Consider the following 25254-nt stretch of genomic DNA (forward strand, 5'->3'; position numbering starts at 1 on the left):
GAAGGATTTGGTTAGGATGCCAAACCTGGAAACCGTTTCATCTCGAGGATGAGCAGAGCATAAGGAGGACTCGGTGTGATGCCTCATTGACTCGCTGAAGACCTGCAGATTTCCTCTCTTTTTCTCTTTTCTCCTCTTTTCAGCGTGTCCGCCTTCATTCCACGAGTCCCGCTCTCCCCGCCAGCGTGGAGGGCGCAGGAGGGCGCCGGGTTGGCGCTTTGCGGTCCCAACCAGGAGCCGTCCTCGAGCCGCGCACTCAACAGCTTTCAGGCTAAACCCTGCTGCAGTTATTGCCAGTTATCCAGTGCCATTCCTCACTGCGCTCCTTTGTCTTGCTGTGGGGCCCAGGCTTGTTTAGTGTGAGTGAAGGTCTAGCTACAGTTGCCCTAAAATGTAATAGCAAAGTGTTGGATCTGCTTGTTCTTGGTGCACATTGCCAAGCTCCAGAAGACCCAAGTGCTGCAGGCACCGTAAGCCCTGTCTCATGGAGAAGTTGAAGGAAGCGTCTTTGGCYACATAAGGAGCCAGAGATTCATCTTGTCTAATCTCCAGCAAGAAAGAGCAACAGCAGGGGCTTGGATCAGAGAGGTTGTTTGAGGCCTAGAGGAGCCTTTGGTGGGAAGGGACGGACTGCGATTCCTGCGGGCTCCTGAGCAGGGCTGGACGGGCCAGCCCCAAGGCAGAGCTTCGGGCCCGCTGGTTTCGATGGTGCCCTTCCCGTGTGACAGGCGCCTTTGTGCCTCCTGCTCCAAGYTGTCTGGTGTCCAGCGGGTGGATGAATGTGGTATTATCCGCGCGGCTTCGCTCGCCTTTTGTGCGCGTCGCTGTCACGTGCTGCGGCGCCGGGGACGCTCGGCCTCACGCTTTGGGCAGAGCATCACRTGTGGTTGGAGCCAAATTCTTTTCCATCTCCTTTGGTGAAGGAAACGGTGTGCAACCTCGAGCGTGAGCTCGGGGCTCTCAGCCCTTGGAAGGCGACTTGTAKCCAGGCCGAGAGCGGCAAAGTGTGCGCTGGCTGGGAGGAGAGCGCGACTCCCRCTGCGTTGAGGGGAAAACCAGGGAGGGTGAGTGGGGAAAATACTTCTGAGCTGTCCTGCTGTCTGTCTTGCTCCTCAGGAGAGTCATCCACAAGTGCTGTGAGCAGTAGCCAGCCTCAGGTAGGATCGACTTGGTTCCTTGTGATGCATATTAAAAACTAACACTTGTCGTGGTGCTGTCATGCTGCTTTGATACCGAGTCCAATTTGAATTTCCGACCTTGCCCTTCCTCCTGCTAGTTTTTTTCTGTGGTTGTCCTGATTCAACCAGCCCTATGACTGTGCTCTAAACCAGATCTCTGAAAGGATCCAATAATAAAACAAACATGGGCTGTGGGGAGATTAGGAAAATAGATGTTTTTATGGAGCCAGAGTCTGATCGTGAAAACACAGAATGCTTATCAGTAGATATCACTAGATGCACGTGGGTGCAACYGAAGAGGACGGTGTTTAGAAACCTCTTGATTTGCCATCAAATAATAATGTAGAACCGCAGCCTACATCCCTTCTCTTAGGCTGCACCACAGTTGCGACCAGGCCCATTTAGTCCAAGCTTCAGTGGTGATGTCCCTGTATCTTTCCTAAAGGGGGGAAAAGAGTGGGGGGAACAAACGATGACAAGGTCAGGTAGCTTTTGAGGGATAAACTCTGTCCAAAACAATGATGAGACTAGAAGATGTGCACGCTGCAATTTTCTGGATTTGGCACACAGTACCTCGCTCTAAATGAGCCTTTGTGCTTCTGGTTTACTGCAGTTGAAGGTTATTTTTGCGCTTCCAAGTTAACGCTCTGCAGGCTAGCATCCCTCTCCTGGCCTTTTATGCCACCGGACGTAGATTTGCATGCTCCTATTTTCACAAATTTTGGCATCGTGCAGCATGGGAAACCTTTTGTAGGCAGAAACTGAGGCCAACACATGTCCTCACTGGTTGGGGAAGTTCAGCAGAAAGCAGCTACAATAACAGCTTGATTCTCATAATCCAGGGGCATGAAACTAAATCCTGGTGCTACACAGGGATACAAAACTGCCCGAGGCAGCAGCCCTGAGCTTAGTGTTACCGTTTGGGGAGGTGTTTTGTATCTGAATCATCGAACTGCTGCCTGGGGAGCTCCAAATCCACCCCAGCAAGCCGGATGGTCTGTGCCTGGAAATGTGCTCCTCATCCCAGCAAATGCAGAACGCACCCCCTCCTGTAGACCAGAGCTGCAGCAGGAGTTGGGTTTAACGTTAAGCACAGTCGGGTGGTACCTGTGCTTGGGTGTAGCAGGAGCTGCTCGTTGAGTCCCTGCACAGGAACGTGTGCTGAGGCTGCTCTTCTTCTGGAGGAGAGGGGTAATGTGAGGACACCTTCCCGGGTGGTGGGATGGTGAGCACCAAACCCGCTGCATTCCTGCCCTGCTGCTAAAGGAACGAGATTGCTCTTAGCCTCCTACGCACATCCCCCTGCCTGCAGTTTGTAGGACGGCCATCTCCATTGGGATGGTCCCTGCATGCCATGCGCACATCTTCCATGCGAGTGTTGTCGCCCTTGCTTCAGCCGTTCCTCCTGCCTTGTGCTTCCCAGTGTGTCTCCATTGGCTCCAGAGGATGAATCGGAAACTTGTGCACAACAGGAGCCCTTTTGTGAGTGCTCCGAGCACTTTGTGCTGGCTGGGCCCAGGCGTTCCAGCACGCGGCGCGAGCTCCTTCCAGCCGCCCTTCCGCCTCCAGCAGAAATGTCAGGGGATGTTAATCTGGGGCATGGAAGAAATGCTCTTTAAAGAAAGAAGGGGGTTGAGGAGAAAGGCTGTTGAAGCTGCCAAAGCCTTGAGTTCAGYGTGACTGCCCAGTCAATGCAGGCAATGTCCCTCGCCCCGTCCCCGTCACATCTCTCCTTCGTGCTGGTGTGTCCTACAACTGCAGGAGGGCTGAGCAGCTCTAGGGTCCCCTCCTGGTCTTATGCCAGGAGCAAGGGAGCTAAACGGAGGCCCATCCTGGGRTCTCACAAGAAGACGCTGCTCCCCAAGACCTGATGGAACCGAGACGGGTGCAAGCGGCACCTCCTGCCGCAGAGGCTGCGCCTCCACGGAGGCTGTGGCCGCAGAGCGGGTGCTCCAACAAGGCGCATAAACAGCCCAGCTATCTCACTGTCCTGGAATCCCTCAAGCCGTGGGCTCCGGAACGCAGCAGGRGACGGGATCACTCGATACCCTCGATGCGCTGCCCTCTCTCAGCCTCAGTCGCGGAGAGACGCCGGGCGCAGCTCGCGCCGACGCGCCGGGCTGAGCTGCCTCCCCAAGGCACATGACTAATTTGGAGGCCTGGCGTGAGGACACGCTGCAAACACACGTGCGTGCCGGGGTTTGACCTGAGGAGGCCTGGGACGGATGAGTTCATCGCGCTTCTCCTGCCARTAAGCTGCTTTCAGTTAGAGAGGGCTAAAATTCACTAGTGTGCTCTGCCCCGCCGAAGCGAAGATGCCTCCTTGGAGCTCCTGCTGCCTCAGAAACCCACCGAATGCCTCTTTGCAGCTGAACCTCCCCTTGCATTTCTGGATAATGCCCCTGTTGTTGGGGGCTTTGCTTTATTGCTCCTTTGCAGCATGTGCATTAAAGCTTGCAAGCAGTTACAGTGAGGCTTAGGAAGCCTTGATAAACAGCAGTCTTGTTTCTGAGCTGCCCCGAATCTTTTGCAATTAGAAGGCATGCACGATGTGCGCCCAGGGTGAGGTACAGCTATCCGTGCACATGCTTGGCACCTGGGATCAGGCAATTACCATGATTTATCCAGGGAATTATTTATCAGGTACCTGATATTGAAGGCACTAGTGTGGTAGGGGCGAAGCAGCATCGTGTTTCTGGGACAGTCGGCTCCGCTCACAGCACCGGCCGTGCTGCGCTTGGTGCTGAGCTTTTCAATCGAGAAAAGCTTTTCAATCGAGRCTTTTATTGCATAAACTGTTTATTCCTCTCCCCTGAGGAAGGAGGAGAGGTTTAAAAGGGTGAGGGAGGAAAGCTGTGTTTTTTGGGGGGGAGGGAGAGGGTTTTGGAGCTTGCAGGTTGATTGCAGGCCAGAAGTTTTCTTCCACCAGCCCGCAGCCGGTGCCAAAAGGAGGGAGCTCTAAATAACACTCTGGCCTTCATGGAAAAGTATCAAATGTTCCAGGAGCCTCCGGCCGCGCGGCTCCTACCTCGCTTGCTCTCTCGGCAGGATATAGTTAGCACTTCTCTTAGCCTTATATAGCAAGGCCTGATAGTTAGTGTTAACAGGAATAAAACAACAAGGAGAGCTGCCAGATTGCATAAATCAGGCCAGTGTTTGGAATTTCATAAATGCCACGACTTTGGGTACAAGTTGAGCACTAGGAACAATACTGAACTGTTCTCGCTTTATCTCTCCCTCCCTCGCTGGGGGGGGGCAGGGGGAGAGCCGGGATTTTGCTGCTTCTTCCCTGCTTTGAATGTTTTTTTCCTGTTTTCCTCCCCTCCAAGACCGCAGGCGGAGCAGCGGCGGCCGCAGCCAGGACTCCGCCGACGGGCAGGACGTCGCGGTTCCCGAGCAGTTCTCCGGCTTGCTCCACGGCTCTTCCCCCATCTGCGAGGTCAGCGAGGACCCTTTCCGGCTCGTCCCTCCGGCGGAGAAAGGAGGTGCCGAGGGGCCGAGCCGCCCGCCCGCGATGCCGCTCGAGGACGTGGCCCCTGCGCCGCTGCGGAGCGGCTCTCCCGACCCGAACCCCCAGGCGCTCTACGCAACCGTGCAGCACGTCAGCCGGGCGGATCCCGCGGCTCCGGGCACGGCCCACGTGCCGCCGCATCCCGAGGACGAGGGGGACAGAGGCGGCGCTGTGGGCCGAGCCCACGCGGCGAGCAAGCCCAAAGCCGAGCTCAAACTCAGCCGCAGCTTGTCCAAGTCGGACTCCGATCTTCTGACCTGCTCTCCCACGGAGGACGATGCCATGGGCAGCCGGAGCGAATCGCTCTCCAACTGCAGCGCCGGAAAGAAGAGGCTGGAGAAGTCRCCGTCCTTTGCTTCCGAGTGGGATGAGGTAAGGCTGCCCTAGGAACTGTAATGCCGGCAGGAATCGGAGCAGCAGGAGCTTCCCTGTAGCGAGTYGGCCTTCGGGGGGTCTCCTAGGTGGTCATTGTTACTCTCATTAACGCGCATCTCACACGCAGGCAAGTGCCGGGTGTTTAAGGTGTTCAGTGAGGCTGACTTAGAGAGGGGGAGAGGCAGAACTGAAGGAATGAGGGACTTTTCCAAGGGTGGTTTTTTTTTGTTTGTTTTGTTTTGTTTTGTTTTTTCAGTTTATTTTTATAATCCACACACATGGCAAAATGAAGTTTCTGCTTCTGGTCCCTGCCGCTTGGGGCAGGAGCAGTGTCCTGGCCTGTGGGGATGGCGGGAGCAGAGCAGCTGAGCTTTACTTACTGTATTTAATAGCTCCCCAAGTTTCTCTTCGCGTATTTGTACCTGAGACTTGCTAGAAGTCAGCTCGTTGCCATACGGGAAGGCTCRCGGATAGTTAAATATTTCCTGCTCAAAGTTGGCCCTAGTGCAGTGCTCGGGCGGGATGAAGCGTCGCTCCGAAACTCCGCTGGGTTTTGCTGTGCTTTTCCATAGCAAAGTGTTTACAGCAAACGTGGAAAAGGAAGGAGCCTTTGGCTTCACAGTGATTTTACTAGTAGCAGAGGTCAAGCCTCGGCACGTCCGGGCTTCCTCCGCGCGCAGGAACGACCCYGTGGATCCGCTTCCCCCTTGTAAACAGCGAGCATCATTTCCCCCGTGTCAGGCTAGCACACYGCAAGAGGAAAAGCAGCTTTTCCTGCACGCCAGGGTAGAGCGAGGAAATTGGAGTAAGAATGTGGAATATTCACATCTGTCCACCCTTGAGCAGGTCCACGTACGAGACGGAGCTGTCGAAACCKGGTGGTTTGGGCTGCTCGGCTGCGGGTGTGATTTGAACCCCTCGTGGTGGAGGTGTGTTTAACGCGGTGCTAGCATCCTGTGGCTGGGGTGTGACTTGGCCTGGCCTCTCCTGCTTGTCCTGGCTGCCCCTGGCAGCTCCGGAGACTTGGGACGAGTGARACTCCCTTCTGCCTCTGTGTCCCCAGCTGCAAGGTGGTGACGACCTCTTTTTTTCACTGCACATTTTATCTCGCTGTGGAAAAGCACGGTACAAAGTTAGACATAAAGGGAGCACGCTGCCAGCTGCTGCCTCCTGGCTGGAGCTTGATTTGCCTTTTAATTTCCAAAGCCTTTGTATGGAAGTATTTGAGGTCTCATTCTGCCTCTGGAGCATATGCAGCCGGRTAAAAGGGAGTTGCTACAAGTTATGTGGCCAAGCCAGTTGGTGTGATAAAATATCCTACAGCAGACTACTGTGATGGCTGGTAAGCAATGGTAAAAATGTGTCTGCAGGGGCGTTTTTTAATTTTTCTCTGTGATTTGTATGTGCAGGACGGGGCTCCTCTGCTTGGCCAGAATAGCAACGATGGGATTTAGACAGAAACACAGTGCTGTTCTTGGGGCTTTAATTAGTTCCTTGAATGGGCTAATGCAGCTGCTCTGGATTAAATGCAACGAGCAGTCTCCGAGTTTATCGCTGGGATGGGGAATGATGATTCACTTGGCGAAGCTGGTCTCGCTTCCCAGCTCCAAGGGCTGCTCTGTTCAAGCTGCTGGCGCCGGGGCTTGTTCSTGGGAGCTCCTGCATCCCCCTCGGATTTAAACCTGCTGCAAGCAGGGCAGAGATGTTCCTGAAACGTGCAGCAATTGAGGGGAAGCTGGCCTTGAGTGGATGCTGTTAAATATTCCTCTAGAAACTCCAGGGGCGAGAGGGGAAAAATAGGCCGTTGCAAACACTCTACAGCTCAGAGGTGCTGTCGGGTTTGTAAACTAAAAATACGCCTCTTTGAAAGCTGTATTTGGTGCACCCATTCCCTCCCCGGCGAGGAGAGAGCGGGTGATGTGAAAGCTGCTGAGCGCAAGCGCCAGATAAAAGSGGATCTGCTCGTTTGCAGAGTTTCTTGGTGGAAAAAGCAGGGATGTTTTGCTGCGGCACGACACGGAGACGCTGGCTCTGCCCTCCTGCAGCCGGCTTGTGCGGTGGGTCTGCACCCGAGGTGCTGCGCGAAGGCGGTGGCGCTTCCAGGATGGCACGGGCAGCATTCCCTGTGCCAGGACCCGGAGCCCGCGTGTGCTCGCAGCCCCTCGTAAAGCCCTGAGCCCCTCCAGCAGCTCCCGGTTTGATGCAGAGCCCATGACGGCCTGTCTGGACAGCAGAAAATAGCCAAATTCGTGGAAATTTTACAGGTTTGCGTCAAGCTTGTCCCAAAGGGTTCTGAGGTCAACGTCACTTAACATCTGGACTGCTGCGAGCCAAGTTCCTTTATGCCTGCTTACAAATATATGTTTTCGACTTTCCTTTTTAGTGGAAACCTGTTTTTAGTGGGGAGGTTGGGTGTCTTATGGAGCCCTTGCTGGGAGGGAATCCAAGGAAATCCAACCCTTCGTGAATCGCAGGCTTGGCTGTTTGGGGGTACCTAGTTATCCCATGCCAGGCTTAAATGGCCTGTGGGGTTTGGAGGGTCCCTGTGCCATTAGGTCCTCAATGTCCATGGAATCCTGGGGGTGCAGCTGTAACTTTGTCTCCAGCGTGGCCGCGTTGGAGTTGGCCGCTCCTCTGGGTTGTAGGCGGCGGTGAGAAAAATGATCTGCTAAGTGTGGGGGCCCAAAAAGCACCATGCTGCTGAGAATTAGCCTCGGAGCCAGCGTAATCCTCCTCTTCCAGCTGTCTGCTCTCCAATAAGCGGCTCCAATGCTGAATTTGTAATGAATTCGGTGCTGAGCGGTTCCTGCATCCAGATCGCAAAATGAGGTGGCTGCTTTGTGCTCTGTCTACGGCTCTTTTAGGAAGAGATTAAACCCCCTTCAAAAGAAACTTTGCAAACTGAATAAAACATGCACGTTATTTTAGGTTTCCTTAGAAAAAGGAAAGGCACAAGCTATCACTTTGATGCATTTCTTTTTTCCCCTGAGTGAATTAGTTAGCTGATGAATTAATGAATATTTTTGTATCTAATTATGGCACTGGACAACCATCATTTYGCCTCTTTTATTAATAAAAAGTCCTAAGACAGCTCTGCCTTTCACTCCTGCCTCAGGAGGAGCTGGTTCCCATTTGCAGCATCTGTGGTGTGTTATTGCACGGGCTGTTGATCCATCTTGGGGCCACCAGCACCGACTTTGAGGAACCGGGCACCGGGTTCTTAGAGGTTGTCACGTCTAGTGAGGTAGCTTTAATACTTGAGCTCCATTAACCTTGTCAGGACTGCTCGGGTGCTTAACCACCTTGTGGAATTACTGCTTTAATTACACTCACAGAGCTGAGGATTAAGAACATTTGCATCCAAACGTGAAGCGTCCGTGAAAGCTCGTCCTGCGCAGGCTGCCGCTTGCATGAAGAGACACCCAGAAGTTCAATTCTGAGCTGCAAGCCAACGCTGAAAAAAATGCAAATATTTCCCTTGCTATTTGGGGGAAGAGCTGCTGTTTTTGTGCCCGGGAAGCGCCCCGCGTGAAGCTCAGGCAGGTTTGTCCTGACCAGCTCGCACAGCTCAGCTGCCAGGCAGCTGCTCCGCGGGTCCCGACCCGAGATTAAAATCCTCGTGTTGCAAGGGCAAAAATTGTCCCCGGGGCGATGTGTGGAGCCTCTCCATATCGATACCCCACCGAGCACGAGACCCTTGTCCTGTGTGCTGTCACTGTCGTGTCTCACCTTCTCTGCTGCCACCGTGTCCATAAACCTCCTTCTCTTGCAGGTCGCAGGACTCTGCCTGCAGCCCAAGCCACCTAAAACCTGGAATTTCTTCCGCTTTTTTTTTTTAGGGAGGAGAAAGAAAGCGAGCGTGGTCAGCGTCTTTTTTCCAGTTTCCGTTATTCTAAACAAGTGTGTCCTGCAGCATCTTAATCTGCTTCATTATAGCGCTGATTGCTCCATTATCTCCAGATCACAAGATTTCCTCCTGTTTTTCTGYACTAGGGTCAGGAATTCTTGCAGCGTTCTCAATGTCAAATCTTTCTCTTTTCCCTTTGCCTCCAACAGCAAGATTTCCTCCGGCCTGATTAACATTTCTTTTGGCATGGAGGTTTTCCTGTGTTTCATTTCCACAAAACAGGTTTGCTAAATATCTAGGGCAAACGGCCTCTCTATTAATTGCACAGCGATAATGAAGCCAGCCATCCAAGCCAAGCGAAGATGACTTGTCCGTTGGTAAAAACAATTGGTGTTCTGGTCTGAAAGACAAATAAATATACCTTAAACCTCGCTGCTAACTACGGGAATAGGTATAAGGGGAGCTCTGTTTGCCAGTTCTTTGGGTTGTATCAACTCTTCAGGAGCCAGATCAGGATCTGGGATACTTCCCTAGAGCAGATTTTAAAAAATATAGCAAGGCATTGCAGCTGATGGGCTACCCTCTGCATGGAGGGACTCCTCTGTCCGTGATACAGAAGGATTTGCCATCCTGCCCTCAATACAGATCTAAATGCACTTTTCTAAATTAACTTTTCTCCTCTTATTTATAGGTCACCAATTACAGGCTGAATGTGCCTCTAAATTAGTAAGGTAACAATTTTGATCCGCTCTTGCTGTGCATTTCTTCGAATTTAGCCATGTGTTAATGCTGTATTACTGCAGTATTGCTCTCAGTTCACCAAATTGTTAATTAATTTGGCTCTGACAGTCACTTTAGTTATGTAACCACCCCATGACCATTAGTGTTGGAAGGACTCTCATTTCAAGAAGAGAAATGTCTGGCTTCAATGTCTTTAATGGTCTTTCATTATGCTCCCTTCTTGGCATCTTTGAACACTTCAGAAGTTAATATATTTATTAGATAAATAGTGTTTCTTCAGCTGTATCCAAAGGCTCCAAAGCTGCAGTCGTGTTGCAGGCTGGAGGCAGCCTTTGCTGTGAGAACCTCATAAATCATTCTTGGCTTTAAATGTGTCTAGATGCGACGAGTATCAAGATCCAGGTGGAAACCACAAGTTGCTTTGGTGCTCTTAAGATTTAACACTGTTTTTTTTTTTTTCCTTCATTTATTATGAGTCCAAAATAAGCTGAGCTTTTATTATGAGTTCAAAATAAGCAGGATCCAGCCATTTTGGTGTCTGCAGCCCTGCATAAGCCAAAGCACCATAGACTCAGTCAGAAGAGCGGTTTATATTTTCTGCTGCTGCTCTAGAAGTGAGAGTCATAGGCCAGACCCCAATTTCCCAGCAATTAAAAGGGAAAATCCTAAGTCTTGATTAAACAGCTCTGCTTTCTCTTCCTCCCAGCAGCACCCAAATTGTCCCCTTTCCTGGAAAATCCATAAAACACCTGGAAATGCCTTGGCACAGTGTCCTGTCCAGCTGCAGTACCCTCCTCAAAGTCTGGAGCAAGCTCCAGCTGGGTTGTGAAGCCGGCAGGTGGAGGAATCACCGTTCTTAGGGAAGCAGGGGGCTCCTCTTTGAGCTTAATTTCCTTGGATTTGGGATTTGATGCTCTGACATCGGGGAGGCATCCGAGGGCTTCTGCACTGCCCTGCTGTTATTTATCCATTGGCTTAATGCACTCTTATTTTCCTCCTTGCTCTTTACAGTTAGCCCATTAGGCTAATGAGACTGATCATTCTGTAATTGGTGGGGAGGGCTTTGTGTTTAAATGGGTTTTTAAACCACAAAAGCGGCTTTTTAATTTAAGTGAAATCTGCCCCATCACTCAGCTGCAGAAGCTGAGAAATAACCAAGTCTGAACTCCTGTCACTTGCGTGGAATTGCAGAAACAGAAAACACCGATAACCTTTTAAACCCAACTTTGYAAGTAGCTTTTGAGAAGAAAATGTGCTGCTGGGGTTGCTCTCGTCTGACGCGTTTTAGCCCTAGGCTGGTTTGTACAATAGGTTATGAACTCTTTAATAATAAGGATTTATAGTGCGAWTCCTGATATATCCTTAATTATGTGTATGCCACAGGGTGTCGTTGTGATGCACTAATACCATACATGTGGCAAACAGTGCTGGTTTCTGTGCGTTTTGCTTTAATTACCGAATTTCACCTGAGCAGCGTTTCTGCTCCCTGCGTGCAGCGCTCGGCGCGCAGGTGAGCGCTCCCGTTGCCCTCCTTATGGACAGCAGCATCACAGGGCATTTCCTCTGGGCTTCAAGGCTTAGCGGGATTCTCGTTGTCCAACAGCCTCTCTCCTGTTCCCCCAGGGCTTGGAGGGAGCGGAGAAACTCTGCTTATAAACCCGTGGGATGGGATAGCTGTAGCTTGCAGCACTAACTGGCCAGGTGGTGYGGGCACCACACAGTTATCTATATTTTGTCCTCCTAGGACAACCTTGATATGTCCTTGGGAATCACTGATGCTGTCTGCAGAGGCAGAGCACAAAACTTGAGCGTTTCTTGGTAAATCTAAGGGCATTTGAGCCGTAATTTAGATTTTGCTTAGGCCTCTGTGGGAAGCGGACCGTGTGTGCCGGGCTTCCCGTCTGCCTTCCCRGGGGAAGCATCCCCAGAGGGTCCGCTGGGAGATGCTGTCGGAAGCAAAGCAGCGTCTCAGCCTCGGCGTTTGCATCCCGCGCACGTAGGAAGGTGCTGGATGCTTTTGCCACGTGTGCTCCGGAGCGCAGAGTCACTTTGCAGGAATCGGAACGTCCTCAGCGTTGCAAAGCAGGAAAAACCTTCAGCCTCGAGCGTGTCTTCAGCCGCCTTGCCTCTCCCTGGGCTTCTGCAAGCAAATCCGTTTCTCCCCATTAGGCAGGACTTGGATGCTCGGGAGTTTGTTGCAAATGAAGCTGTGTTTTGGAGACGAATCGCCAGTTGCTATGTTGTTGTGGCTGCYGGCCCGCCTGCGGGAAGGACCCGCCGCCTCCCCGGCCTCGCAGGCCTCCCGGCCGCACCCAGCTCCCTTTTGGGTTGCTCATTGCTCATTCTTGAGCAGCAAAACTGGGCGAGTTCTGTTGCGGATCAGTGTGCCTCAGTTCCCACCGCAGCCCCTGCTCCGGTTGCTGGCTTCTTGCAGCCTTCCCTTGGTTATTCCCCAAGGATTTTGGCTTTGTGGCTTTGCCCCTGCTCCCTCTTGGCTCCTCGTTGGGCTTGTTGCCCTTTGGTAGCGCAGAGTCAGCCGCCCTGCTAGGTTGTAAAGAGCTGGTGTGGCTGTGTTACTGTAGGATATAAAAGGTTATCGGGGTTATTTGGGCCAATATAAGGGGGGAAAAAACCCTACCCCCCTACATCCTGTTTGGAGCTTCCAAGGGGAAGAACAGGTTAAGCCCAAACCGAAGCGGAACCGAGTGTTCAGAGCGCGCCAGCGTCTAAGCTGCAGCACTATATTTAAACACAGTATTTTTGTATTTTAATAATTAAGTACCGGGAAAGAACAGCCTAAAAAACTGTAGCATGTGCTGCTTTCAGAAAATCCGCTTCTCCAGCCCCGCCGAACACTTGGCAGTGCGGTTGAGGGCTGGTTGAAGGGCACGGGGCTGCTTTAAAGCCTTCGTTCTCCCTASTTTTCTCTCCCCTCTCCTCTCCCGTTGCCCCCGAGTGCTTATTTGTGCAGCCCGRTCAACGCGCTCTGCGGTCACTGCGTCTGGTTGGCGGGTGTCCCCGGGAGGGCGTCGTGTTTTCCTGGAGAGCGCGAGGGGAGCCGGCCTTCCTCAGAGGCACCCGGATCCCGGCGAGAGGCGGGTGGCAGGGGAGGAATCCGCCTCTCCGACGTGTTCCTGTGCTCTCTGCCTTCCCCAGCCGCGCCGGCTGCAGCCGCCTCCCRTCTCCGGAGCTGAGCCCTCGCGCAGCGTAAGAGCGATCCGCCGGGAGCGCTGCCGCGGGAGCGGGCTCGCTTCGGCTCGCTTGGGCACACGCGCTTCCCCCCTCTGCCCTCCCTCCACGTCTCTATTTTAATCCCCCTTCGTGACCAGCTCCAAGAACCACTTGGCCGGACCCAAGTGATTCTTGCTCCGAATGACCACGTGGGGCCCAAGGGCTTCCCAGGCCTCCCGAGACGCTGCACGAGCTCCCCTTGGCTGGAGAGCAGGGGCTGCCAGGGCCATAGCTGCGTCCTGAGGCTGTGTCTGTATCCGACGTGCCCGACGCTCCGCGACCTCCGGCTCCTTTCCGTGAGCCGCGTCGGCCATCGGGGCCGGATTCGGCAGCGAGGCCTCCGCGCCAGCGTCCAGCCGTGGCACCGCTCCAGCCTCCCGAGGCCCTGGTTTTATTTGGAGATGAGGTTCGTGTCACCCCCTCCCCTGCGGCCTGCACGGTGCCTATGGCCTCCGTGTCCCCGCGGGGCAGGAAGGCGGCCGGGGGCTCCAGGCTTCGCTGGGGGCCGCGCTGGCCGCGGCAGGTACTGCTCACTGGAACGGTGCGGAGAAGCCCCGTGTCCGGAGGCCCCCGCGCAATTCCTGCGGAGGAGCAGGGTTCCTGAAAGCAGGAGCATGGAGGCTGCCTGGGCACCTCGAGCCCAGGCAGGTGAKGCAAGGATGTATTTGCAATGGAAGGAAAACTTGGCTTTACATTCCCTCCTCTGCCGTTGCTGACGGGCATCGGCTTTGCGCTGGGAATCCCAGGGATGTTTCCTTGAGCCGTTCCTATTTGGGAGTCTCCCTGAAGACTTATTTTGTTCCATTTTCTACTTTCGTTGTAGGCTGCACCTGGGGTAAGCTGGCAGACCTGAGCCTCTCGGGTGTCTCTGCTCTTGGGACATCCTAGGCTTTATTTGTTCCATGCTGGCCAGTCAGGCCTCTGAACTGAGATTTAGCAGCTCTTTCCCTGTAACAAATTCAGTCTAGCAGTTGTCACTGCGAGTTTTCCCTCTGCAGTGTTATGCTAAAATAGTCATATTTGCAAACTGTGATCTAGCATCGGTTTGGAAAACTTTGTATTTACTATATAGACAATGTAGTATAAAATTTCTCTTGGGTTATATGAAAACTGCAAATCAATTTAAAAAAAAAAGTGTATCCAGCTCTTAGGTGGACTTGCAAAGACACCATCTAGGCAACAGTTTTAACCTTTTTTTCTATTTGCATGAGATTTGCCTGTATCTGCTGCCTTTGAATCGCTGAAGTCGGGGCATGAAATTGTCTTCAGCTCCCTCTCCTGGCTCCTCAAGGCATTTGCCCCTGTGGTGATGCTGCTTTTGTGCCTTGTTGTCAAACTCTGCCCAAGCATCTTTGCACTCAGTGGGAGTGGAGAGGAGCAGAAGTTACCTGCACAGGATTGAGGAATGCCATTAAAATATAAATAAATAACAAATAAAGCCAAACGCAAGGCTTGCAGACAGAGCTGCGGTGGAGCTTGCCCCRTGCGTGCCAGGAAGGGGCTGGGGCTCTGCATTTTGGGGCTTTGCTGCTGGTGACCGAGGGACTGCATGTGTGTCCCGGTGAGCTAAAGAGCTGGGGGCTCCTTTTCCCCAAATTTCATCCCCTGGGCAGTGGGTTTCCCAGAGCTGTTTAGTTTGGGGCTCTGGAGAGCTCTCTGGAAGGTAGAGACTTTGTGGCATCGCAGCCCCTCCGTGGCCTTTTGGAGCCATCCATCCTCAGGAGGACATTCCCGGGCAAGGTGTTAAGGAAATCCCTCCYAGCCCAGGGATATCTTAACATCCTCACCTGGATTTGGCCGGTGAGATCCCCTCGCTGCCTGCAAAGAGCTCTGAGTGACTGCATGTGCTTTTCTGTTTGCTTTCAGATTGAGAAAATCATGAGCTCCATCGGCGAAGGCATCGACTTTTCTCAGGAGCAGCAGAGGATCTCAGGTAGCGTTTGCAGCTCGCGCGCGTCGCCCTGCTTGCCCCTAGAGCACAAGGGCCTGAGCAGGGGCTTTAGCTTGTTCCTGGCTTTGAACCTGGCTGCCTTTTTGCATTTGGGGACTTAATGTTGCTTTTTAAGATAGGGTCAATTTAGAGGTGACTTTGCACCTTAAATAACTCTAAGCATGCGCTCACTGCTGGAAATTGTGGAATTTTATTGGTGGCATCTGATACCTTAAGTGAACCCTTCAGTCCGTCCCTCAAGGTATTTCCTCAGTSTAGTGGTTTGTGCCTAGGTCTGCCTAGTTTTCTTCGAGGTTCAGAAAATCCTTTCTGCTCTGGAGCATTGGGTGGGGATTTTGTATTTCAGAGTTGTCGTACATCAGGGTCGCTGCAATCAGGATCTTTCCATAGATGCCAAAATCTCTTCCTGTGTTTAAGCGTGTCTCTGATCTGCTGTACGATTGCTTTTCATGCCCCTAACCCCCACAGTGCTCCAACCTAGCAGACAAACGCCGCTTCAGGGACGGACTAAACRTACCTATTAGGATGCCTCTCATGCAAGCAGTTCCAAAGACACTTTATTTTGAGTGTCAGATTAGGAAATTTAAAAAAATAACCTGGTCACAAACGCTTGGATGTCATATGTTCTTAAGTYAGCAGAGAGATGAGAGGAAAGTGACCTCATAATTAATGTTAACCTGGGCTCTGTAGACAGCGCTTAGCTCTGGTCAGATTCCTCTTTGCAATTTCCTTTTTTTATTAAAAAAAAMCAGTTTACCTGCATACTTCTGTGGCCTTGAAGTATGCAGTTTTATTGGGGTTTTTTGCCTCTTATAAGTAGTGTTGGTTTAGTGGTGCATTTTTGTGTTTGCCTTCTCTGATTTCCACAAGGAGGTGAAGGAGGAATCTTAGTGTCATTTGGTGCATTGATTTTCCTCCAACAGTGTGAGCATTAAGAGCCTCCCCCGGCCATGTTTGCAGCTGTAACAACTGTTATCTCTGCAATGCAGCACTGGAGCAACAGGAGAGGCCGCTGGGTTCAAACGCCTCCGTTTTATAAAGGCTGTGAGTGCGGGAGGCCGGGGCTGGGGACCGGAGCGTTCTGCCCTGAGCCTGCGTTCAGGATCCACAACAGCAGCACCGGGCCTGAGCTGTGGTTTTTAGAAACCTTCCCGAGCGCTACGGCCTCCTTGTGCRCCTGAAGCTGCGCCTTGGGTCTCTCTTTTCTGCACCTTTACCAGTTTGGGCGGAATTTGCCCCAGTTCACCCCCATTGCACATTCCCTGCCTGTGTTTCCCGTTTTCCTGCTGCCTTTGAGGGCAGCGGGGTGAAGGGGAAGTGGAAGGGGAGGCTTTGCGGCAGGGATGCCACTTGCTCCTTCCCTCTGCAGGAGCCTTGTCCGCTCTCCCTGTCCCTTCCCATTCTCTTGGAAGCGAGCAGTGTTACCTCAAAGACGTCTTGCAAGGAGAATTGAATTGCCTTTTTCTTTTTTAATTTCTTTTGCTGCAACTTCAAAAACAYTCCGATTCCTTCTAGCTTTACTCTATCCAATGTTTGTTTCCCCTGCCATCACTATAGAGGTAGGATTCCTAAAATCTGGAGCACAAGAAAGGAGGATGGAGCTGCCTTGCCTGGGGMTTAGGGCTTGGTTTAGCCTGAGCTTGCAGTGAGGCTCTTGCTGGGAACGGGGCACAGTGGCTGGGCTCCACTTGCTCCTGTGGTGCTTTGTCCCCTCCGAGGGTGCAAGGATTTATATTTTGGACTTCCCTCTTTTACTTTTTCAAGTCAACCCGCTCTCCTTTCCCTCCTGCAATCCCCCAGCCTCCTTCTCCCTTGATGCGAGTGGTTTTAAACCCAGGAAACCTGAGCTTGGTGCYGCTGCAGATTTGCCCCACAAAAGCAGGGCTGTATTTACAAGTGTGCAAAGGGCTGAGCCGGGAGAACACGTCCCGTAAGGGCAGGTTCGGGAGCTCTGAGCAGGGGATTCCTGCGCTTTCATTCCCCGGGTCAATCCCTCGGCTGCTTCCAGAGATGCTGCGGGAGGCAGCAAGCAGCTCCCTCACCTCTCGCTTGGTAAATTAATTCTGACCCAGCCGCAAATCACTTGGAGCTGTCAAGGCGAGCCTGGGACRTTGTTGCTTTTTGCAGATCCACACTGTGCAGCCCACCACGGAGCAAATGCCGGGAAGGGGGTGATTTCCACGGGCGGGCGGCGAAGCTGCCGCCTCCCTCCCCTTGTGCAGCGGGAGCGAGGAGCGGGAGGAGGGTGAGGAGAAGGGAGGGCCGGGCGGCGAGCGCGGCAGCGGGGCCGTGAGCGGCGCTTGCTACTGTCAGACAAAGCGCCGCCGCCGCAGCGCCCCGCGCGGGCGCGCGCCCAGGGGCTGCCACTCCGGCCACCGCTCCGGCCACGGCGGGGAAGGAAGGGAGGAAGGGAGGAAGGGAGGAGGGAGGCTGGAGGTGCTGCGCAGCCCCGCGTCCAGCCCCGCGGGGAGCAGCGCGCGCTCGGAGCGCCCGGCGCCAGGACCCCGCGCTCCCCTGGACCACGGCGGCAGCATCCTGCATCCCAGCGCTTCCCAGAGCGTGCCGGGAGCTCCACGTCGTGGATGGCTGTGGGAAGGAGGGCTCGGGCAGTAACAGAACTGAAGACTCAAGGAAAGCAAACTTGATTTTCCCGGTCGTCTTCTCTATTTGCATTTGCCCTTGAAACACAGATGCGTTGAGAAGCCTGCAGAAGTCCTGCGCGTCTCGCATACCAAATTCCCCGAGGCCGGTGAAAAGGAGATCTCTGAACTTTCCGCGTTGTAGCTGAGGTCTCGAGCCCTGCTAGGGGACRGTAACAAGTCTCTGGCCGCCGCTGCTCGGCCTCCAAGTCGGCCTCGCGGCTGCTGCAGGCAGCAGGAGGAGGCTCCTCTCTCAGAGGCTGGAAGGAGGTGCCGGGGCACGCCGGGGACCTGAGGCGCYGCGGGAAGAGCGGCGCGCTTGCATCGGGGCTCCTCTCTATTGTGCTGCGCGTCGCGGGCAGGGAAAACGCCTCCCCCTGYGGCGCCGCTCCCGGCGCCAGCACGGGGCTGGGGAAGATGATGGGAAAGCCGATGGAAGCAGGGAGGCAGCAGCCGGCGGGGCTGAATGCTCCAGCGGGAAGAYGGGTCGGGGAAGACGCCGGGGTCGGGCGCCGCCGTGCGCTCCGGCGCTGCCGTTCCCGCTAGGYGCGAAGTGCCGGCACCCGCTGCTCCTCGTGACCCGCCGGCGAAGAGGACAAAACCCCTGCCATGGTTTGCCTCTTTCAGGACTGCTTGGGGAAAAAAAGTATAAGCCCTTCTCTTCTTCCGCCGCAGCTTGTGCACGTCCTTTGTCCTGCATGGCTTCCCCGACGGCTGCTCCCTCGCCCGGCTTCTGCTGCTGTGCCGGGCGCCCGCCTTGTCGCGGCTGCATGAAGATGCTGCTGCTCCCCGGCCGCGCGGTGCCCCCGGCGCTGCCGACCCGCTGTGCCGGGTAGCGCCTCCGCTGCACGGACCAGAGGACCTGCGAGCGGCTCCGCTGCCTCCGCTCGCACCTGCGACTCCCGCTGGGAATGCGGCGGGGGGGACGCGCGCTGCCCTCCTCCCGCCCCCTCCAATGAGCCTGCGAGYGGATCTGCAGCCCCGCGGGGTTGGGCTTCCTATGTTTGCCTGGCAAGAAAGTCGCCCTGCGAGCCCTGCATGCGGCGCCCGGGACCCGCGGGCGCTTYGCTGCCGTTTGCTCGGGCAACAGGGTCTGCTTTTCTGAGCATTAAGCGGGATCCAAACCTAACACGGAGCCGTAGAAGGTGCTAGTCCCTGCTCAGTGCCACGAGAGGAATTGTCTGCCCGCTGGTTTGCTGTACTCCGAGCACACCATTTTTTGGTTGTTGAGTTTCCTCGCGGTAATGACGATGATGTGGCAGTGCCATCTGTCTTCCTCCGAGTGCCGCTGCTACCGCCTTAACGGGTTTTCCCTTTTCAAGCGTCTGCCGATTCCTCTCTCGTCAGGTTCGCGGATGCTGGAGCAGAGCGTCGGGGAGTGGCTGGAGTCCATCGGCCTGCAGCAGTACGAGAGTAAGCTGCTTTTGAACGGCTTTGATGATGTCCGCTTCCTGGTAAGTTGTGGGCTGGGACACGCATGCTCCACCAGGCGCCCTGGCCAAGCCTGGACTCTSTCCCGAGACCCCGGTGCAGCTGCAGGGCACATCTGGGCTCTGCAGCTTGGCAGGGTGGTCTCGGGGAGGTGCAGGAGAGYAGGGAACGAGGTCTGCCTTGCACTGCTCACCCTCGCGTTTAATTCAGCTGTTAAGTTTTTATGTCAATGTTACAGTGAAAAGCCGTTTACTTTGCCCCCTCTATCTTCAATATGCATTTTGTTCCTGAAATGAGAGCCCAAATTCATTAATGTTTTGAGGAAATTGCTRAGCAGTCTGTGTGCTGGCCCATTCYTGCTAGCTGGAGGAGCGCTGAAAGTTGCTGTCTGMATGTTAATGATCTGTAGCTAATTGTGTTGACACTGATGGCTCTGAAACCTAAYGATGTCTGTGTCCTAATGTTTCTGTTCAGTCTCGAGTTTTTAGTAACCGGGGGCTATATTGAAGCGGCGTGGTATAAAACCAGAGTTCTCCTAAGACAACGAGCCACAAAGCTAAGCCGGTTGTTGGTGGGCGAGGGCTTCCTGCGCGGTTGCTGCGCGAGCCACTGGCACAAGTGGCATTGGTAGGCAGCCCGCTGCGCCCCGGCCGCGCTCGGCAGCGGTTCCAGCGGCACCGCGCGACGCCGGAGCGCCCGGCTGGGCCTCGCAGAGACGCCGGTGCTCCCGCTGCAGACCCGGCTGCGGCAGCGTCCCCCTGCCCGGGGAAGGCAGGAGCTGCGGGCGATTTTCTTGGCTGTGCTTATGGGCACTAAAATAGCCATACTTAGTTGCCAACTGTTTAATGCAGGATTTTCTAAGCTCTGAAATGAGAGAAAAGGTATCGGCTTCCCTGTGCTCTGTGCTCTGTGGTGCCTGAGTTGCTTTCCTGGACTGCTTACGCTGGTTTTGTTCTCCCCATCTTCTGCCAGCCGATTCCCAGTGTGGGAAGTAGCCTGCTGCTGCTTACAGGGAATAGGACACTATCTCCTCATAGTCTTAAAAGGTGAAATAAGTTWAAAAAAGCATTTTCTACCAGCCCTGGCTGCTTTCCTTTCTGCTGCTTATCCCTTTTGCCAATGCGTTCACTTCAGCACTCAAGCTGAGACTGGCTTTAAATCCTGTCATTTGTGTCCTGGGCAATTCCAGCATGGGGGGTTAATGCTCAAAACTTCTCTCTGTGCCTTTTCTTCCCGTCACCTCCTGGCACTGGAGGAGAAGCCTTCAGATGCAGCGCAAAAGTGGAGCGAGCAGTTCAGTTGTTTCTTAATGATGATTTTGATGCTCTCAGATGAATTATTAAATTTGGTGTAGACRTTGCAGCTGGCTGGTGCAGGGAGACCTTAGAGGACCTGGGTGCTYCTCATGGCGCGGGTTGTCCAAGCCTTCTCTCTTGGAGGCAATAAAGAAATTATTAACTGTTACTTTTTAACTGCTAATAAAGACCCTTTCAAGCTAAATTATGCTATTTTTGTGGGGTTAAATAATTTTGCAGAAGGCTTAGTCCTTATTAGGATCTCATGATGTTGTTATTGACATTTTGGGGTCCAAGGAGCTCTGGAGAATGATTTGCAAGTTGGTAGGTGGGCTAGGAGGCCAAAAAAGTAGGAGCGGCAAAAATGAAGAAGTTGGGCTCTTTTACTGCAGAAACATCCCAGTTCCCTGCGTGAGACCTTGCACTGGATGTGCTGCTACAGGAGATGTTTGGGGGATATTCCCTCTGCAGCTTGAAAGGCCAGGTGGGCATTTGTGAGCGGGCAYGAAGCTTGGTGGAAAATTAAGAAAAAACCCCAAACCCAAAAGGCAGGAAAGCCTTGCGGGAGCAGACCGGGATGTGGCACCGTGGCATGTGTGCGGAGCGGCATCCGAGAGGAGCTCGGTAACCTCATACCCCTCCAAAGAGCAGTCAGTCTGTAATAGTGAGTAACATAAGGTACAATTAAAAAGAAAGAGCATATCCTATATCCTGTATCCATGGGGGATATAGCCTGGGGGGATGAGCTGCAGGAGCGCTCGCGAGCAGGACCGTGCCCTGTGTGACCATCCCTCTGTCTGGGCTGTCCTCAGGTTGGACCTTTCTTGRGAAAATCAGGGCAGGAAGGAGCAGCCTCCATGTCAGACGCCGRAGCTGATCCTGGCTCCGGATACGGTTTCTGCAGCTCTGCTGATGGCTGGAGGCCTCCTGCTCCCGAGCTGCTTCATAGATCACTTCTAGTGCTGGAGAACTTCAGCTTCCTGCTGAACTTCAGGTCTCCTTGGTACAGAGCACAAATATGGTCACTGGATGTACTGGGTACCGACCCCCTTGCGCCTGTAGAGTTTTCTCTCTCTGGTACTTCTCTCTGAGGGGAGCTCAGGACAAATGCTAGTACTGCTTTTCATACTGATTGGTTTTGAGGCCATTCCTACTTGAAATTGTCTTGTTTTCAGGGCTCACAGGGACTCCTGCGCTTGTAAGCAGCTTATYGGGGAGAGGAAGCCAAGAAAAGGCATGGGGAGGAGAAGGGAAGCGCACGTGTTAATGCAAGTGCAGCAAAGCGTCATCGTGCCCGGACACGCGGGGCGTCGCGGGAGCCGTGGCAGGGATGGGGGGCAYCCGGGCTGGGTTTGCAGCACTGCCCTCGCGGGGTCCCTCGTGCAGCACTTACCGGGGGTCAATGTTTGTCGTGCTCGGGGTTTCCGTGGGGTGTGTTTCCTGTTCAGTGCTTGCGGTGCGGTCGGGAGGCTGCAGCGGTTGGTGCAGCGCCCGAGAGCATCTCGTGGCACTCGGCGTTCTCAGGAAAACACCAAGTTTATGGCTAGCTCCAAGTAAAGTGTCGTGCTCRAGCGCTGCCTTCAGTACTCGAAGCCATCGCTTGCACAAGGCAGCGGGATTGCTCAAACACAATCTGACGTGATGCTAAAGCCTGCGTGTGTTCCTGGGAAGGGGCTGGAAGTCAACAGTTATTTCAGGTTGTGTCTGGTCGCCTGTCCTGGCTGTGGGGGGAATGGGCTGTGCAAGGCAGACTGAAGTAGGGCCGTTTCCTAAAAGGATGGTTGCTCTTTCCGCATCTGCGCGGCATCCTGGGGCTGTGTTGGTGGAGGAATTCCCACCTTCCCTCTGCGTTCATGCAGTAGCTCCACGGTAGCATTTCTGGGAAAAGGCATTTCCTTGATTTTCCTGCTGTTCCCCCTGGCCTGAGCCACGTGGTCCAAGGGAGCAGCTGCTTTTCCTCATCCTCACCGTTGCCACCGAGTGACCTTCCCTGCTGGCACTGCTGGCTCGGGGCAGTGCAGCTGGGACAGGGACCTGGAATGTGGCTTTAATTGGAAGAGCAGCATCCTCAGGCAGGTGGGGATGAAAAAAGAGGAGAAGGGGGTTGGTGCTTAGGATTCTGCTCAGATCCACAGAGGTTTATCTGTGCAGCAGGGAAACACACCTAGTGACCCAAGAGGATCTCACCAGTTGCAAAACCCAAGCCCAATTGCAAAACCATGATTTCAGAAAAAAATAAATAGCTATCTACATATAAATAGACTTAATTGTTCTTGACCAGTAACTGAAGGAGCTGGAAGACCAGGAAAAATGAGTATGGAGTATTCATTACAAGGACATTTTGCTTTGCAAGTAAGCAGGTGAAAGACAACAACACAAACCAGTTCTTTTTGGTTTCTTTACTTTTTGAGGCCAGTTTCCCATGGAGAGAGCAGAAAGCAACTAATGGTGATTCGATAAGACAGCGTCAGAAATGGAAATCTGTTCTCCTCGTGTAGTGCCAGGGGCTCCTCTGACTTCTTTTTTATAATTGGAGAGAAGTGATAAAAAGAAGAGGGCACTGAAGGAACGGGGTGTCCACAAATAATTTAAGAGTTCTGACAGGAATTGGCCTGAATGCAACTTAATGCCACGGTAGGTTAGCCTGYAGTGCTCTTCATTATAGAGGATCCTTCCTCTTTTCTTGTGTATATGCCTGTGTGAGCAGCGGGAAAACAAAATGTGGAGCGTTGGCCTGAGCTCCACGCTGGCTGGACATCGGCTTTCACCTGATGTCTGCACCGCTCCCGGGCCCCGTCCCGGCACCCTCAGCTGCCAAACGGGAGCTGCGTCTCCCACGTCCGTTTTCCTATGAAACTTGTCGCTTTGCAGCAGTGATTGGGGCAAAGCTCGTGCTGCTTGGCGTCTTGCAGCAGCGTTGCACACAGAGGGGATGTGCGAAGAAGAGGGCTCTCGGGACGTTCTCCGAGTTGTGGCGGATGGAAGCGAGCGGCAGCCGATGCCTCGTCGCGCCGGCAGCCTTCCCTGTGACAACCTTTAATCGGCTTTCAGCATCTCTCCAGCCTGATTCATGCTGCCTGGCACATTTATGACTCGACGTGGCTTTCATTAATTTTTACGACTTAGGTAGGGAGTTCATAAGCCACATTACATAGTATTGTCTACTGTTTTATCGCTGCTGCCAATATACTGGAAATGTCTTTCCTCCTTGGAGTCGCTTGGCCCCCAGGCTGATTTCGATGCCTTGGATGAACACCCCGTAGGAGCGTAATTGAACCCTTGTGCGAGGGCCGCTGCCAAGCGGCTGCGCGGGAATCGATTCCTGCRCCGAAACCCTCTTTTTGGCCGGCTCCCCGACAGGCTTCAAATGCTCCTTGGGTGGTTCGCAAGAACCGCTCTGCCTGCGACGGCTGCGTTTGGGATGGCGGGAGCGGATCCAGCCTGCGACTCTGTGACGTGACAGCTGAGCCACGCAGGGGTTTGGGGCTTGGGAGAGTGTTCCAGCCCCTGGCCCGCAGCTCCCACCAGGGAGACGCGACGGAGCCGCGGCAAAGCTGCTCCGAGGATGGAAAGGAGCTTCGCRGAGAGCAGCGAGTTTGCAGTGGGTTTTGAGGAGCAAAGTGGGTGGACCGGAGCTGGCAGTTTAGAGAATACTTGCATTTGATTCATTAGTAGCTCCGGGCCCAATAAACATTAAGGAGAAGCCATTAAAACAGCAATTAATTTTTTTCTTTCTCTCAATAAAATGGCCTGAATTTGACAACCGTGACCAGTTCCCTCCATTGCCGCTGTTGCACTGCCAGGGCACACAGAGCAGGGGGAAATGAAGCAAAATTGAAGGGGCTGCGTGAAGCGGGGGCCTTCCTCTCCTCCCGCAGCCTCCCACACATCAGAAACTACAGGTGCCCTTAAGGGAAAGCRCGGAGCTCAGAGAGCCCGAGGCCAATTGCAAATGCACCGCTCCTTGCAAATGCACCCAGGTATTCAGTTCTGCCTCCGTTCAAGGCCCTACTTTCTCTGTGCTGCTTTAGTTCCCCTCTCTTTCCTGTAGGAAGAGGTGATTTTCTTGGCCTGCTCCACGCTGTCGCTCTCGTCCTGGGCGGAAGGCAGCTAAGGGCGGCTCTGCGTGAGCAGAGTGCAAACTTGTTCCTAGGACAAGCTGATAAATTAGTCCATTAACGAGGCATTAGCTGCTCTTGTCCTCTTGAGCAAGATGCATTAGCAGGGCTCTTCACTCCAAGCACAAGCCCGTAGAGCCCCGTCAGCAGCAAGCACATGTCACCGTTCCTGGGGCTGCAGGCTTGCTTTGTGGTATATAAATATATATATTTATATATATGTATATATATATATATATTTTAACCCCCCAAAAGCTTGGTGCGTGGTGTTGAGGCCAAGGCAAGCGCTGCATCTCCGTTGCCGAGGTTGGCTCCGTGCTGTCCCCGTTCGAGCAGGGTCTGCGGGGAGGTGGGTGCGTCTCCGACGCACAGCCTTTTCATTGCCAGCAGGAAATGAATAGCAGCGGCAGCGAAATTCTTGACAAGATGCAAATCGCCTTGAATGTACTAATAAGGAGGAGGGGGGGAAGAAAAGGAGCTTTGTGCACATTTAATGGGGGAAAAAAACAGGCTGCAGGGACTTGCAGCTGCCGGGAATCCGCTCTAGATGTTTGTGGAGGCCTTTGTAGTCTAGAGAAACGATGTTTGGGGCTTGCCTCTGTTGCTTTTGATAGCAAAGATGCTCTGGTGCCCGTCGCCCCTCCGACGCACGGGATCTTTAATCCGGCACTGGTGTTCGGGGGGCTTCATGCGGCTGCCGGGCCCCGTTAACCTGCCTTTTGGCTGGAGAGGGCGGCGTGGCCTGGGCTCAAGCTCCCTTTGCCGCGGGCCCTTCCTTGGCCGGGCTCTGCGCAAGAAGCCGCGTCTCCAAATCGGGTAGCCGGGTGCCTGCGGAGCGGCTGGCTGGCACGGGGACGCGGCAGCTTTGGGCAGCGGCGCTTTCGGCAGCGCCTGCTTGGGGCTCACCTGAGCGGCGTCCGGCCTGGGTGACCTTGCA

General features: G+C 53.8%; 1 protein-coding gene across 3 annotated transcripts in view; it reads left to right on the plus strand.

The window, feature by feature from the left end:
* ANKS1A (ankyrin repeat and sterile alpha motif domain containing 1A) overlaps positions 1-25254 on the plus strand; it is a 37818-nt gene that overhangs the window by 853 nt on the left and 11711 nt on the right. The window contains exons 2-4 of one of the 3 annotated variants that reach the window (XM_026053113.1): positions 4508-5061; positions 14750-14816; positions 18821-18927. In XM_026053113.1, the coding sequence (XP_025908898.1) occupies positions 4693-5061; positions 14750-14816; positions 18821-18927 (543 nt within the window). In that variant the 5' untranslated portion in view covers positions 4508-4692. Of the gene's footprint in view, positions 1-4507; positions 5062-14749; positions 14817-18445; positions 18928-25254 lie in introns of those variants that run through there. The other 2 variants (XM_026053112.1, XM_026053114.1) reach the window with 2 other exon arrangements.

This window comes from Nothoprocta perdicaria, unplaced genomic scaffold, assembly GCF_003342845.1.
Source record: "Nothoprocta perdicaria isolate Ctin4 unplaced genomic scaffold, notPer1 scaffold_97, whole genome shotgun sequence".
Classification (NCBI taxonomy): domain Eukaryota; kingdom Metazoa; phylum Chordata; class Aves; order Tinamiformes; family Tinamidae; genus Nothoprocta; species Nothoprocta perdicaria.